Source organism: Anabrus simplex, chromosome 1, assembly GCF_040414725.1.
Source record: "Anabrus simplex isolate iqAnaSimp1 chromosome 1, ASM4041472v1, whole genome shotgun sequence".
Lineage (NCBI taxonomy): Eukaryota > Metazoa > Arthropoda > Insecta > Orthoptera > Tettigoniidae > Anabrus > Anabrus simplex.
Genome location: NC_090265.1, coordinates 686,257,560 through 686,274,823, shown reverse-complemented (window position 1 = coordinate 686,274,823; position 17,264 = coordinate 686,257,560). Strand labels below are relative to the sequence as shown.

The window sequence follows — 17,264 nt, the reverse complement described above, 5'->3', positions numbered from 1 at the left end:
GAACTCTAGTAATGATACTTGGAATTGGGATCTTATTGACAATAAGTCTGTTCCTGTAACATGCAAACCAGTTTCTGAAATACAGAGGAGATTGGGGAATAATAATTTAGAAAAAATTGATGCAGTGAATGAATTTCTAACCCCACAGTTCTGGGATCACGTTACAAAGGAAACCAATGCCTATGCCTCCACATTCTTGCTAATTTATCTGCTTCCCTTCAAATCAGTAATAGTTATGAACAGAAACATTGGTTTCCTGTTACTACTGAAAGCTCACTTTGCTCTGTGTATTAAAATGACTGAAAAATGAATGGGATGTAAGGGAATATTTCCTTTCACAAGTAATGGTAGGCCAGAGAGCTAATTTTTATTATTATTTGCAACTGTCCAATATAAAATAAATTTTTTATATCATCATTTACCACCTCATTCAACCCATGGCACAATTCCCAGTTAAATCACCACATGTTAACTTCACAATTTATCAGGTCCTTCAGATGTTTTTGTAGTCCAGTTCTCCTAGTACATTGGTCTGAGTAAGTGATACTCTGCAACTGTTGGTTAATGATAGTATTCTGTTTAAATTATTTTTTGAGGAGCCAATTTAAGGGTAACGGAACATGCATTAGTAGATAAGCCTTGTTTGTTCCATTGATAGGATACCGATATTGCTATTATACCCTGTAATTACTGTACTTCTTTCTCTTTTTTTATGCAGAATATGCAGCAAACCATGCAGGAATTCATGAATTCTTTAACTACTTTCTCCGCCGGAATTGATGAAAATTGTGAGGAAATGGGTAAAATGAACTCTTCGAGGCAAGAGAAACTGGAAGAGTTGCACCAAGATTTGGATAACCTACAGGAGTGTGAGCCAACAAAAATCTTGACTTCTACAGATGATACTTCTGTTCGTATGGATGAAAGACTAAAGACCTTCAGTCGTCAAGTGAGTATATCCTTCATTAAACTTCGAAGTATTGAGTTTGAACAGTATAACCCCGTTTTTGTGTGATATCGCATTTAACGGAAGACATTTCTCAAGTCCAAAAAATTATTCCATTAGAGCAATGCAACTTTATATTCAATAAAACTTAATTCATAATAGGGTAAAACCGGCTGTTAGCGTTATGGAAATGTTAATATTCTCAAACATTTCTATTAATTTTGGTTATGCGACATTAAGAACCTACGAAATAGACTTCAAGCTTGCTAAGGATGATTGAAGGCAGAAGAGAAATTTAGAGCAGGGACACTTGGGGGTAAAGTGAGATGTCGGACTCGGATTCACAGCCGACTGCTGTAGTATATTAGAAGAGAACCCCCCCATATTAATGACAGTGTTATGCCCTTTGAAAATTCCTATATTAATCTATGTAATTCATCAGTTACAATGAGAACCGTCTTACTGATTCATCTGTTATTACGGGCAAATTCGTGCGTGTTAGTTTTTCTCCGTTATCAATATTCATACTCTTCTCCAGCATTTATATTGAATGCGGTTATCTTCCGTGTAGATTCCTCGCTAAGCACGACCTAAAGGCCTATTAAAACAACCAGAGTGTTCCGACAGCTCGCAGCACGTGGCGCACAGCAAAGGAGTGGGACCGCTGTGTTACCACATGACCTAGTTGAAGTTGTTACATCACGATCAACCCCTCTCGTTCTGCGCTAGGCGTTGCAGAAAATATCCGTGTACGGGGATCACGAGAGCGTTAGAATAACATTTAATATCATTCTTATTCCAAGGTGATTCGGCAGTAACTTTTATCAGCTCAAATATCGTAAGACATAATGCTCATTTCTCTCCCTAGTCTATCTCCGGACGATTGATTTAGTTTTTTAGATAGATTTCAGCAGTAGAATTGCACTTTGACTGCCCTGCTGAACATTCTGGATTCATATCCGGATGAGGATGAGAGAAATACCTACGTTTTTTTAATATATCGGTCGGGCCCTTTCATAGGCACCTAATTACTGTAGCTTGAGATATCTTAACGCTGCTGCTGCTGTTCTTTCTACAACTTTAACATCTTTCAGTGGGCCTTCATTTTCCGTTTCAGCCTCAAAATATTCCTGTAAGTCGCACCATATCTAGAGCTTGACCATGAATAAGCCGTGCCTCCCCATTGCGCTTGGCTTTTTTCGAGGTTAATGAATTCTTGGTCGCCCTCGTTATCGTTTAGCAGCGCTCTGAAGGGGTTGCAACCTTTTGTAGTTCGTTAAATAACAAGGTGTTAAAAATTACGCTATACTACACAATACTAAAATTTACTTTAAAATGCCAGTCTTGATAAGGGTACACTTATTGAATAGCACTTTCCCTCTCATGGTGCATGCGCCAGTGCACTGCACGAGAAGACTTCACTAGGTTGACCAGAGTGCAAACCCCCACTCCTCTTTCTCTACATCTGTCTCACCCGTTCGGCCTGCCTCCACCTTCCTCACCTCCCCCGCTGTTTCTCCTCTCCCTCAGAGATGTTTACGAGCCGTAAGCCAAAACCCTCACTTGTATGGGACAAGGTTACTGGTGTTACAAATCTCTTCCTTCAATTTGGTTTGAGCAGACAACTTATCTTCTCTAAATCTTCTCTTCCTTTTTCTTTGCAATTTTACCAGTAATGTCTGCTTTTCGATGCAGCTTAGTAACATGTTCCGTTGGCAAATTCTGGTAGAATTCGAGCGAGGTTTTTGTATTGAAAACTGGATAATTTTGATGATCATGTAATTATTGCCCCTCAGATTAAGCATTTGGCTTTATCGTCACAAGTGACAAAAAACAAATACAAAAGTTCCCCGTTCAATCGAAATAGACTTTCGGAAGTCTTTGGTTTCTTCGAAGCAGACTGCTTCATTATTATATTGTCTTGCGCTTATCTCCTTCACTGATAAACTAGCCGTCTATCATAGAGTGGTTTGTCGCTCTCATTGCCCTACACCACCAAGTAGACTTGTAATGAGTCGGACCAATGCACACTGCACAGAGCCTCTGCGCCTCGGTTTGCACGCGTGAGATTTCGGATGTTTGAGAGGCCCTGCAGTAGCACTTTAAATATTTAGCTGATTTCAAAAACGCACCACACAGATAATGATGCCATCACTCAAAGCAGACTCTGTTATATAGCCTAGCCGCATGTGCTAATTCTTAAATTAGAACTCAGACTGCCTCTCAGGGGGCTTTAAGACAGTAGGGGTAGCTAAAGGGAGAGCGCGTGTCAACTGGGATTAGATTAAACGGGAGGCATGTACTGGTTGTACTGCCACCACTTACTACCATGCTGGGAGCTGTCAGAACATGCACGTTGTTTTAATATCACTGTAGTTGATCTTGAGCGAGCTTAGAGCTCTCCTCACAACTGCGACTGGTGTAAACAGACATCGGGAGAGCCAGTTTTTGCAATAAATCTAATGGCAGCAGTTGTTAACTCCTTCAAAATAATTGCTGAAGTAAAAGATACCTTAATTTTTAAAACTATGTCTATATATATAAAATAAGAGTTTTGTCTGTACATTGTTCAGAATTTGAAAAGAATGGTATTTCTGTATCATTAATGTCCACAGTAACAAAGAACTGCACTTTACTTTTCTGTAATATCTGTATATATGTATGTATGTATGTATGTATGTATACGCATCACCAGAAAACGGTTCAAGATAACTTAATGAAAATAGGTATGTAAAGTTGGGTGATGAACCACTACAATTTAGGGTATAAATAATTTTATTCACGCTGAGTGAAGTGGTAGATTAGGGGAAGGCCTGAAATTTAATTTTCAAATATTTATATTATTAGTGGTCCTATCGAAAAATATTATAGAACTAAAGTTATATAGAACTAAATTTCCAATCATTTCTCATACATGTTTACCGTACTGGCTATGGTAACAGAGATATTCATGAATTTGTATTTTTATTGCTAAGTCCATATCAGTGCTGAGCCGGGAGAAAATGGGAAAACAGAATTTAATGAAAATCGGTACATAGAGCTGGGGAATAAGAAACTACAGTCTAAGCTAAAAAGCTAAAAACAATTTTATTCATCGTGGATGAAATTGTAGTTCCAGGGAAGGCACCTCAAATTTAATTTTTAAATACCTATAGTATGTTATTGGTCCTTTCGAAAAGTACTGCATAACAAAAGTACCGTATGCGACAGTAGTCTGTACTACCTGCGACTGTCTGGCAGAGGGTTGGGCGGCCGACACTAAGCCCAACAAACTAGGGGGAGACCAACAACTACGGGTAGAGGAGTTTTCCCCTAGAAGGTTTGATGAGGCCCTTGTGTAGGAAATGACACATAAATTCGTCAGCTGCTGCCTTGCAGTGAGGTAGGGGACTGCCAAAGGCTAAGGGAGAATATCCCTGACAGAAAATCCCCACTAGTGTTAGGCTTAGCAAGTCAACCGAAGGGTTATATCGATTGCTTTCAACTGCAAAACGAGCCTCGGAACGCAAAAATACCGGATAGACAGGTCTTCTCAAACATCTACAACGTATGATGACCGTAAGGCTAATGTTCAAGTACGATGTTCTGTATGTTATGTATTTTATTTCAGCATTACCATTGTACCATTTTCACTTATTTTTGTACACACTAGTTCAGCATCAGCCCGGAGTTGATTACCAGAGAGTCTGTAAATATCTCCACAAGACTAATCATCATCGCTATCCCCGTCACTATGGAAAGCATTTTCAGGTTGTTCTATGTATATATTAGCATCTAGGATGTTTTGTGATTCCTCTAGGATGATTACGATCTGCTCGACGGTCACTCTGAGAAGAATAAATGAAAATTGTATATCAGTACTGAGGCAGTCCCATTCGCGCCCACTGTCGACATATGTCTACGTGGAAATTTTTTGCTCTGCTAGACAAAAACAACTATAAATCAGCCATAAGTGAATTCAAAACCTGTTAAAGGCATGTTTCATTATTATGTTTACCACAACAGTCCAATCTTACTTTCAACTGTAACAATATTATAAGAAAATATTACTCACCGCGACGGAAGCGTCATCCTCTTGAGTGTATACGGAATGATATTTCATACGCAGCCACGATATAAGGCGCGAAAACGAGTGATTCTTGTTTTCGTGCTGTGCAGTAAGTATCAAACTATAAACTGTAAGCAGTGCACCTCAAAAATATTATTCAGGTTTACCGATATAAGATCGACAATATTCAGACATTAACGTCGACAAATGTCGACAGTGGGCACATATGGGTTAAATGTCCTGACCCTGACTGGCAGAAGCGAGGAGCTGATAGATACGATGGAAAGGAGGAACCTCTGTATTATTGGCCTGAGTGAGGCAAAGTGGAAGGGAATAGGAACAAAAAAGCTAAGAAAAGGATACAAACTACATTGGAATGGAAATAAAACAGAAGCCAAAAATGGTGTAGGTTTTATATTAAGAGAGGATATTGATGTCATCAGTCAGGTAATATATGTTAATGAAAGAATTAAGTTGAACATCTCTTAACAACAGTATGCTGACAGTAGTCCAGGTGTATACCCCTCAGACTGGCTGGTGGTGGTGGTGGTGGTGATTATTGTTTTAAGAGGAAGTACAACTAGGCAACCATCCTCTATATAACACTAATCAGAGGGAAAAAAGGAAGGGATCCGACACTTCAAAAAATGAAGGTATCGGCCAAAAGAAGACGAGGGCCACGAAGGGCGTGAAAATGACAGACTCCCTAGCCCTCGCAAACCTAATAGCGTCGGGGTCTGAAAAGAACAAGAGTTGACCAAGAGAGGTCGGATATGGTAGATGAAAGTGAGGAGCCTGGCACAAGTAAGTGGAAGCAATGCCAGGACTCAGCTAAGGGCCCCGCGGTCGTCAATCCACGCTCCAAAATTCAGAGCCGCTGGGGCCCCTTTTAGTCACCACTTACGACAGGCAGGGGTACCGTGGGTGTTATTCTACCGCCCCCACCCACAGGGGGAACAGACTGGCTGTAACGAAGAGGAAAAATAACAACTCCAAACTGATTTAGAAGAAGCTATAGAAAGAGAGAAAAATATCACAGTAATGGGAGATCTAAATGCTCAAGTTGTATCAGGCAGGCTTGGATATGAAAATGTACTAGGTCCACTTGGTTATGGAGACAGGAACCCAGAAGGAGAAAGTCTTCTACATCTATGTGTAAGGAATGGCTTGAGAATAAACAACAGTTGGTTTCAGAAGGAGCTAAGTCATAAACTAATAAGATACAGTTGGAATGGAGATACTAAAACTCTGATAGATTTTATATCAGACAGTGAAGCAGGAAAGATCATATGTGATGTCAGAGTTATACCAAGTGAAAGCCTGGACAGTGACCACAGACTTCTCCTCGCAACATCAAAGCACATTGAAATTTATAGACCTCAGATATACAGGAAACCGAAAATCAAGACAAGGGAGCTAAAGAAGGCAGAGAAACAAGTTGAATACACAAAAAAAGTGACCAATAAATTACCATCAGATGCATTACAAGAAGGCAACATCGAGTGGACTAGATTCAAAGAAGGCATTGTCGGAGCTGCAGTAGAATTTTGTGCTAAAACTAATAGCAAAATGAAGGCAAAAGAAACTCCTTGGTGGAACGATCGGGTGAAGATAGCTGTGAAAGAGAAAAATGAAACCAGGAAAGCCAGAGACAAAGAAATGAAAAATGGAAGTCAAAGGAATGAATCTAGAGTAAACGAACTGAAGCAGAAATACAGAGATCAGAAGCTACGAGTAAAGAAAATTGTGGCCAAAGAAAAACAGAAAGCTTGGACTGATTTCACAGATAAACTAGAGCAAGACAGCAAAGCTAATTCTAAACTACTTTACCGAACAATACAAAATATAAGAAGAGACAATGAATACACAACAGCAATAGAGAAACCAGATGGTTACATGGTTTGGGAAGGGACCGAAATAGGGAAGATCATGAAATCCTATTTTGATAATTTATACAACAGTACTGGGAAAGACTCCAATGATGTAACCACGCAGGTCAGTTTAAGCTGCAATGATGAGCCTGACCAAGAGAGCCCGCCAACATGGAAGCACGTAGAGACGGCCCTTAATAGTATGCCCAAAGAAAGATCAACAGGATTTGATGAAGTCAGTGCAGATATGATCAAAGCAACTGGTGCAATAGGAATACGGTGGCTTCATAGAGTAATTAATGCAATATGGAAGGATAGGAAAGTCCCAGATGATTGAAAAAAGGGAATAATAATACCTCTCTTGAAAAAAAAGGAAGCCAAAAGAAATGTAGCAATTATAGAGGGATCACTTCATTGTCTCATGGTTTGAAAATATTTGAGAAAATACTTGAAAAAACGCTAAGGAAAATAATAGAACCACAAATACAGGAAGAACAATATCGATTCAGAGAACACCGATCACCTACCGATCTCATATTTGCACTTAGAATACTGTTAGAAAGGCATTGGGAGAAAAGCAAAGTTCTTCTTTATCTTACAAAATATTCAGAAAACCAACCCAGTAGCAACCTCAATACGACAAGATTCTTTGCACCCTCAAGCACATAAACGCGCTACTTATAACAGTTTAATTTTTCGTGCCTTCAACAACCCTATGTCTAAAAAAGATTTAAATAATGAATTGAACGCCATCCGTAACATCGCTAAATTCAATGGCTTTAACAACTCCTTCATAAACCGTATCATCAACAAATTCAAACACAGTCTTAAAACCACGTTATCTAAAAACCTAACAAAACCAACTGCATTTTCCACTTTCACTCAAAATGCTTGTAAAATAACTGATGTTTTTAAAAATCACAACATGAAAATTTCTTTTAGAACTAACAATAGAAATTTTGATATTTTACACAACTCTAAATCACTAAATAAATCTAATGCTTTTTCTAAATCTGCAATACAGATTCAAATGTAACAACTGCAGCTCCTCCTACATCGGACAAACTGGCCGCAACTTCAATATCAGATACTCCGAACATATCAACGCCATTTAATACAACAGATTCTCCGCCATAGGACAACACATACAAGACTCCAAGCATAATTTCACCAATATTGAAAAAGACATGAAAATACTTAAAATCATTAACAAAGGCCCCCTCTTGAACACTACTGAAAATTGCTGTATTCACGTCGACCAATACTTCAACCCTAATTTCAATTTAAACGACATTTCTGAAAAACCCAACATCCTTTTCGACTTCCTAATTCTTCTTCTCAGAAATTCTAAATTTCAAAACCCCAATTCTATTTTCCATGCCTTACAAAGTTCCTTCCCACATTTTCTACCTCCAATAACCCACCATCCTAACCCAACCTAAACTACCCCTCCTTCATCTCCCTATCTTATCCTTCCTCAACACCGTTTAACTTCAATCTCTTTCATTCTTCTCTTATTCCTCTATTCCTCTTCCTCTTAATTTATCCTATCTTTTTTTCACCTCACAAAAAAACTGCCATCTTCATTTCGGTTCTTCTCGTTCAAATTTACCTCTTGCCTTGTGCCGACTTCGACTACTTCAATCACAACCTGAATTTTTTACATTTTAAAAAATAGCGCACTTGCATATATGTTTTCATTTGTGTCTGGTATTGTGCTTTTTACTATATTTTTTTCTCTTCACAAGTTTTTTTCACGTCAACTGTTCCAAAAATTCTACAGGATCACAATTACTTATTCAATTATATTGAATTATATGTATCTATATATACATTTATATATACTAATTCCCGCAACGGAAGCTAATACTGGATCATTAAGCTATTCTTCATTTTACATTGGCGTTTGAAACCACAGTGCGTGATGTTGAATATATCGCGCTGATCACCGAGAGCTGGCAAGTTACTTCAGTTAATCTATTCAGCTTCAACATGATCATGGATCTTCATATGTGTTTGTGTTATGACTTTGTGCCTGACAGTGTATACAAGCTAGCTCATTTAACCGTGTTACGCACTGTTTCATTTAAGTGACTTACATTTTACTTCTGAATTTTACAGTGTCTACCCCTGTCATTTTTATATCGCCTCTTCTACTTATCCGGAGTGAACTTGATCTTTTATTTTCTTTTTCCTATGCATTGTTTTTCATGTTTTAATCAGCTGATGATGACCTGGACTAGGGTCGAAACCGGTATCACTTCTACTTATTATTAAATAAGAACGTAATCACTGCATTTCTTATTCTTTTGTATTGAATAGGTTGAACCTCTTTATTATTTCAATTTTAACTGTGATACTTTTCAATACGGAGCAATGAAATTTTTAGCTTTAAAAACAAACTTACCATTTTTCACTGAGTGAATATAGCAATATATCAGGTACAAAGCAATCTTGAAACAAGACGGAAAATCCAAGATTCAGAACTTGAACTATTTTGGGCTTCAAACCCCTATTTTACAATGTCAAAGAGATGCCGGATTCAGTTTACAGAACTTCAAAAATAAGAAATCCTTTAGCTAAGGGGAGAAATCCCCTAATTCAAGAGCACTTGCTCCCTCAATTACAAATGTCAAGCCTTCCAGAGGCACCCTTCACAATTACAAACTTTGAAAAGAGCAAACAGGCTCTCCATTTCTTACAGCCCACTCAAGGCAATATTACCTCAAAAGTTACACTCTCAGAATTACAAATAACAAGGTTTAATACAGGGGTATCTAGTACCCAACCTGCAGGGCCTTTACGAAAAAGAACAGCTTAAAAGAACAAAAACGAAAAAGGCCCGAACACAAAATGAATGGCGGCGTACACTTTCACTCCTAGATAATGAAGAATAAAATCTTAACGGGGCTCTTGGCGCAGAGATACAGGGGCTAATCCCAAGCTACTGAGGTGATGTGAATAAAGGTTCAATTAATGCATTACGGAAAGAAAGGAAGAGAAACGGTTACACAACCTAGTCACCTCAAACCAAGATGAAGAGCTCGAGAGGGTACTTCAGTCTCTATCCCCGGTTTACAGTTAAATATTTTATGAAATTTTTACATTAGCCAGAAGAAAGTTACATTTTAGAAAAGTAGGTTACATAACTAAAGATTCGGACCTTTCCCCTCAAATTAAGGTGCGGAGGTAGCTACAACAAGAAAGATGTAATTTATTTGGCCATTACCTTATAGATGTTCTGCTGCCGACGAGAGAGGCCGCCTGCCTCCTGCTTAAACACACACACTCAATAAGACAGCGATCAGTTGGCCAAGAAACGTGAAAGGCCGCAGTTTATAAACCATCAGGGAAGGTTGGAGATCATTCAAGACTAATCAGGACACACCCTCTTGATTTTTATTGGGTTAACACAAATTGAACAAGAAATGTGGGATTGGTCGAAAATTAATTACAAAAATTAGTAATTAGCTATATTCAAAACTGGCGGAAAGAGCAGGAAGTGTTGCCAATCCAAAAATAAACGAACAGAGATCAGTTAGAGACAACCTAGAAATGCGAAGTTTCTTTAAATTATAAGTACTTTCACTTTGCACCTGAGTGCATGATCATAATTTTTAAGGGTGTTATCTGTAGAAGAATGTTCATACTTCTTGATGTATATTAATTTTTCAGTGGTGACATCTTCTGATGAAAGTTCCAACTTGTTGTGTTATCAGTTTCACTGTCTGACCAATAGAGGAGTTCATTTAGGTGCAAATTTGAATGCGCGGCGTTAAGGTGTACCTCCCAGTACAGACCTCTCTCCCCCCAATGTCCTTCATTGAGGTGATGCAGAAGACTTTTGAGAAAACCTTTCCAGTTGAAGAAAAATTTCTAAGTCTTTTTCGGAATTTTATTTGTAGAAAAAAAATCATTAAATGCAGATTTAGATATTCCTTGTTGTTGTAGCAGTTAAATACATGTTGATAGATTAGACGGCAAGACCTGCCGCCGCTGCCGATACCGAGTTGAGTTCGCCTGGACCCCTCAAGTACCCCAAGATACTCCTCTCCCGCTACTATGAGCTGGGTAGTCCTGGTGATGGTCGCCGCAGATTTGAAGTATATGTACATTCCCCGGAAGAGTTGGCGGTAGGGTCACCGCACTTCAGCCTATGCCGGGAGATGGACTTCGGGGCGCCGTTCAGAAGGAGTGTTCACGGGAGTGGAGTGGGCCCTCGGGGCGCCGTTCAGAAGGAGTGTTCACGGGAGTGGAGTGGGCCCTAACCCCACTTCTGTTTCTCTCACCAGGTATTTCAGTACAGCGGCGAACGGCTGAGGGGGCACTGAAACAGTAAGATCTCGGTGACCGTGAAGTGTTGTTGGAGACATGAGAGTACGATCTTTATTGGTGATGCAGAGGGGCAGGCGGCGTGGAAGGTGCTTCTGTGCCAGTAGTGCAGAGATGCAGGAGGCGGGGATTTGGTAATGGCCACCAAGGAATAGATAGCAGGAAAACCCGAGGGGAAGATCGTACATCCAGGTCATATACATAATTAAATTAAATAATTTGGGGCAGAAGGCCTCCAATAAAATAAAATATATAACCTTCAAACGCCTGCTAAATTTAGCAGCTAACGAAAATAGCAAATCAGTTATACAGGTTTCACCTGGGAGAGGTGAACTATAAAGATCCTCTCTGCGGCTGCATTGCTTACCAATAATGTAACTGGTGTCAAATCTAAAATGACCCACGGCCCATGGGATCTGGAGGCAAGCTTGCTCGGAGGAACAGAATTCCTAACCATAACTTGATCTCCAACTTTTAAATTGGTGGGCCTCCGTCCATGATCATATTTTTCCCTAACCTTTTCATGGGACACTTTAAGATTGGCATTAGCCTTCTTCCATAGATCTCTAATTTTATCGAGATGTATTGTCACTGGTAAAATATCATTAATTGACCAATGGTCACACACACCTTAATTGATCTCATTGCCACTAACCCACCTGAATTAGTTCTTCATCACGGTCAAATTAGTGTCCCAGGTATATCGCAACATGCTATATTTATGGCCTATTCTATTAAAAGTCCCAAGTTCAAATCGAAAATAATTTCATATAGAGATCTGCGAAGAATTGATAAGATTAAACTTTTACAAGACGCAGTTGCAGTGCCATGGCATGACATATTTAAACTTAAAGACATAAATGACAAAGCGACTCTCTTCAATCAACATATGACTGAACTGAACGATAGACACGCCCCTGAAAAGAAGGCTCGAGTTACGCGGAAGCCAGCTCCATGGCTCTCGGATGAGATTAGAGCACTAATGGCTGAACGTGATGCTGCTTGTAGACGAGTTAAGAAACATTGCACTCCTGACAATCTACTGAACTATAAGAGACTGAGAAATGCTACGACCCAACAGATTAGAAATGCGAAACTACGACACGCTCACAGTTTAATTCAACCAAATGTTTCAACAGCTGTGTTGTGGAAATCCATAAAGAGCTTTGGAATTACCAAAGGACGAGACGATGACGAAATAAATATACCCCTGGAAAAACTGAACGATCCTTTTTCATCTAACTGCACATTAAATGCAGCCCTGAAACAGGAAGTTCTAGATGGGAATTACGCAAAGACGCGAACATATAGAGAAAAGTTCTACTTCCGTCCAGCAACCCACTCACAAGTCAGGTTTGCTATAAATCGGATAACATCAACGGCAAAAGGAAATGACAGTATAGGATTAGAGATGATAAAAATTATTCTGGATGTGATATTACCTGCACTAATTAACATATTTAACTCTTCCCTTGTAGACAGCACATTTCCCGAAATATGGAAAGCGGGCATTATATGTCCTCTAAAAAAAAGTAGCTTCCCCTTCTGAACCATCTGACTACAGAGCCATCTGCATACTTTCTGCTTTATCCGAAGAGTTCATCGCTCATAGACAAATAAGACTACATGACTACTTACAACTTATTTGACCCACTACAATCTGGTTTTCGTGAAGCACACAGTACTACAACGGCACTACTGAAGGTCACAGAAGACATCCGAGAAGCTATGGACAACAAGGAAGTGACAGTTTTAATACTCCTAGATTTGAGCAAAGCTTTTGACTCCGTTGACATTGACATTTTGCTCTCGAAATTGTATTCCCTCCATTTCTCGGACAGCGCCCTCCTTTGGTTGCATTCCTACCTGCATGGCCGTCAGCAGTGTGTTACAGATAGAATAAACAAATCAACTTGGCGGTCTGTGCAGTGTGATGTGCCCCAAGGGTCAGTGTTAGGACCCCTTCTTTTTTTTATTCACATTAATGATATCTCCCAAAACCTAACGCACTGCAAATACCATATTTATGCTGATGATGTACAAATGTACCTCCATACATCTCCAAATCTAATACTTTCGGTCATAGACAAAATCAATCAGAATCTAACATCATTTTCTTCTTGGTCTTTGAGATGTGGGCTTAGGTTAAACCCAGCAAAAACGCAAGTCGTCATCCTTGGATACCCAAAACTACTCGTGAAGGTCAATCGACAAGAGATTCCATCTATCAGGTTGTGTAATACTAACATACCATTCATGTCATCAGTAAGTCCTAGGCATTACTTTCGATGATGGCATGTCATGGAAAACGCATATCACGAACATCACCCAGAAAACATTCTCTGCATTGCACATGCTGCGCGGGTATAAATACTTATTTCCTGAAAAACTCAAAATGCTGGTAGAAAGTCTGGTTTTCCCTCATTTCGACTATTGTGACGCGATTTATAGAGACGTTCGAGGCAAGTTATTGAGCAGATTACAGCGTGGTCAAAATGCTTGTGTGAGATACGTCTGTAACCTACGGTACTATGACCACGTAACTCCTTCATATAACCATCTGTCTTGGCCCCGACTAGAAATCCGTCGCACTGTGCATTCCCTATGTCATCTCCATAAAATCCTTCATTCTTCACAACCATTTTACCTTACTTAATATTTCAAATACTTATCCTCTTATCACAGTCTTAACACCAGATCCACTAATAATTCCATCCTTGCTTTACCTACCCATAAAACTGCCATCTATGATAAATCATTCACAGTAATTGCCTGCCGTGAGTGGAACCTCCTTCCCAAAAATATCAGGGGGTTGAGCGCTATTCGCACTTTCAAGGAAGCACTTTGGGGACATTTTATGCACCAGTAAGGATCATCTGTAAACTTGATGCTGCTACTTACAACCTTTCTATTGTTATGGATGTCCTGGTAGAGTCTAAAATTCTGATCCGAGTTGTCTTTAAAATCAAATTTTATGTACTGCCTTTTTTACATGTAGGATATTAGTTTTAAGAATTTATCCCTTTTTATATCTGATTTATTTCATCTTAATGTAATCTGACCATTCTTGTATTATTATTAATTTAATTTGTATTAGATCTAGTTATTGTAAGTAATACAATGTAATATATGCATATTTCAGTTCCTGGTTAGATGGAAGAGAAGGCCTGAAGGCCTTAATCTTGCCAGGTAAAATAAAACATTACTAAACTAAAGGTTAGAGAGCGGCATGTTAGGAACAAATTTAAACTTAAGAGAAGCCGGTTTGAACTTATGGGACTCATGAACCGCCGAATTTAAGACAAAGGCCAACCAATGCAGGGACGTATCTCACCTAGAATGTTCTTCATGATGAAATGCGATGAGAGCCGATCTAAGATTACGATTGACCCGCTCAGTCAGAGATGGTTCAGGATAGTACGCCGAAGTAGTTACATGTGATATAGACAGATCAAAACAGAATTTATGGAAGAAGTTGTATGTAAAGGCTTTGGCATTGTCAGAAACTATATGTTGACAGGGACCAAAAGAAGCAAATATGGTATTTAAACAAGAAAAGGTGGACTGAGCGGTTGCCAGCTTAGTCGGAAATAACCAGGAAAATCTCGTGAAACCATCTACACACACTAGAATCAATTTATTGGCGTTCCCCTATGATTGGGGGAAGGGTCCGTCGTAGTCTATATAGAGACGTTCCATGGGGCGTGACGCCTGATGAGAAGATAATAGACAAAGCTTAGTGAATAAGGTGGGCTTACCAAGCAAGCAAGATTTACAAGCTTTTACCAATTCCTGAATTTTGCTGTCCATACCTTTCCAAATGAACATCTCTCGGATCTTTGCCTAAATGCCCCCCTAATGGGCACTTGAAGATCATAGGCACAAGAACAGTTGGAACCACTACTTTCATCTTTTGATCATGCCTCGATGGGCAACACAAAACCCCATTTCTCAATACATAAAGGACGGCATGTTCCCCAGAAGAAAGGGTTTCCGTAATAGCACCCAGCACAGGATCTTCACGTTGATATTTTTCAATATCCCTAAACAGCATGGGGGCATCAGTTAGAATGGCATTAATACCTGAAGGTATGGGCGTGGGGAGAGAACTATCTACCTGTTCGGTGGTCTCCACATCGTGAGAAAACATGCGGCTTAGTCCATCCGCAACCACATTTTCAGATCCTCTGATATGTCTTACATCAAACTGGAATGCAGAAATCCTGATGGCCCAGCGGGCTATATGCCCAGTACAACGCGGCCTAGCTAATACCCAACCTAAGGCTTGGTTATCAGTTTCTAGGTCGAACTTGACATGTCTCAGATAAAAAACAGATCAGATGTAAGGCTTTTCAGGCGTTTGCTCTTTTAACCAGCGTTTTGTCTTAGGTCTAACACCACGCTCATCAGAGTGGGATGTGTCATACCCTACCCACTGACGCTGAGGTGTATGCAGGTGAACTTATCAGAAGTCCTATATGTGGCACAGTCTGATAACTGCATACGGGAGATAAAACTCCAACTTGACATGCTCTATTGGTGGAAAAAATATCGAATTCCCTCCTTGGGAACTTAGAATTTCCATGTTCCAGATAGTCGGAACTTCTCTAGCGCAAATAAGACTGCCAAACCCTCAAGTTCATACATGGGATATTTGGTCTCTTGAGCTGATAAGGTCCTAGACGCATAAGCTATGGGTCGTCTTCAGAGTTCAGTTTACTGAAGGAGGACAGCGGCCACCGCCGATGATGAGGCGTCACTTTGGACAATAAATTTCTTGGAAAAATCAGACATTGCTAGAACCGGGGCGTTACAAAGAGATCATTTCAGATCTTGAAAGGCAGCTTGTTGAGACGGTCCCCACTCAAATTTGATGCCTTTCCTACGAAGCAAGTTCAAGGGCGCCGCTCTGTTAGCGAAGTTAGGAATAAATTTCCTGAAGAAATTCACCATGCCTATGAACCTGGCAATACCTTTGATGTCCTTAGGAGGTTTGAAATCATGGATGGCCTGTGTTCTGCAATGATCTATAGAAACGCCATCGGGCGACACAATATGCCCTAGGAATGACATAGAAGGTTTAGCAAACACTACCTTGGATAATTTGACGGTCAACCCATCTTTACGAAGGCGATAGAGTACTTCCCTCAGATGATCTAGGTGTTCTTCAAAGGTCTCGGAAAATACGACGACATCATCAAGATAGTGATACAAGTATTCAAATTTGATGTCGGAGAAGACCCTATCTACCAGTTTAGTGAGCACAGCTGCACTCATAGGGATCCCGAAAGGCACGCAGTTGTACTCGCACAAGTTCCAATCCTTGGCAAAAGCTGTTAGATGTTTCAATTCTTCAGCTAGAGGGATCTAGTTGTACGCCTGATTAAGGTCTAAGATGGCTTTCCGAAACCATGAAAGCAAGAGTGAAGGTCGGGAAGAGACACAGATTGTACCACCACCTGCCCCCTTGGGGTTTCGGCACCAGAAGAATGGGCGATGAATGAGCCGACTTGGAGGGTCGAATAATATCGTCCTTTAACATCTAGTCGAAGATGTCTTTAAGAGCCTTCATTTTAGGTGGAGTAGCCTATAAGGTGGAAACCTATCTGGGATTAAATTCGTAACCTCAATCTTGTACTCGATAAGGTCAGTAACACCAAATACATCTGGAAACAACTGACACAATTTACGCATACTTTCAGCCTGCTCCTCGGGAAGATGTCTAAGGTCTAACGACATCTCGTTCTGGGTAGGCGAAACAGATGAACATCACACAGAGTTACATTTTAGCAAAGGAATTTTACAATTATTAGCAAATTTGAAGGTGCATGACTTGGTCGGAATGTCGAGCACCAGACCAGTAGAAGACATGAAATCCGTTTCCATTATTACAGGGCAAGACAAGTGTTTAGCCGCAAACAATTTTATTTTCCAAGTGAATTTGGAAATACGAATGTTGGGAAAGATGAAACCTAAAATTTCTAATGGAGAGGAATTAGCCGAAACGCATTGGACCAAAGACGAACAATAATCAGAAAATTTACAAATGGTTTTTAATTTGGAATAC

The 17,264-nt window shown here is 39.8% G+C and overlaps 1 protein-coding gene across 1 annotated transcript in view; it reads left to right on the top strand.

The window, feature by feature from the left end:
* Positions 1–775: 775 nt before the first annotated feature.
* LOC137496953 (kinesin-like protein Klp61F) overlaps positions 776–17,264 on the top strand; it is an 87,716-nt gene continuing 71,227 nt past the window's right edge. Inside the window, exon 1 of the mRNA XM_068225138.1 lies at positions 776–949. Coding sequence (XP_068081239.1) covers positions 797–949 — 153 coding nt within the window. The 5' untranslated portion in view covers positions 776–796. The remainder of the gene's footprint in view (positions 950–17,264) is intronic.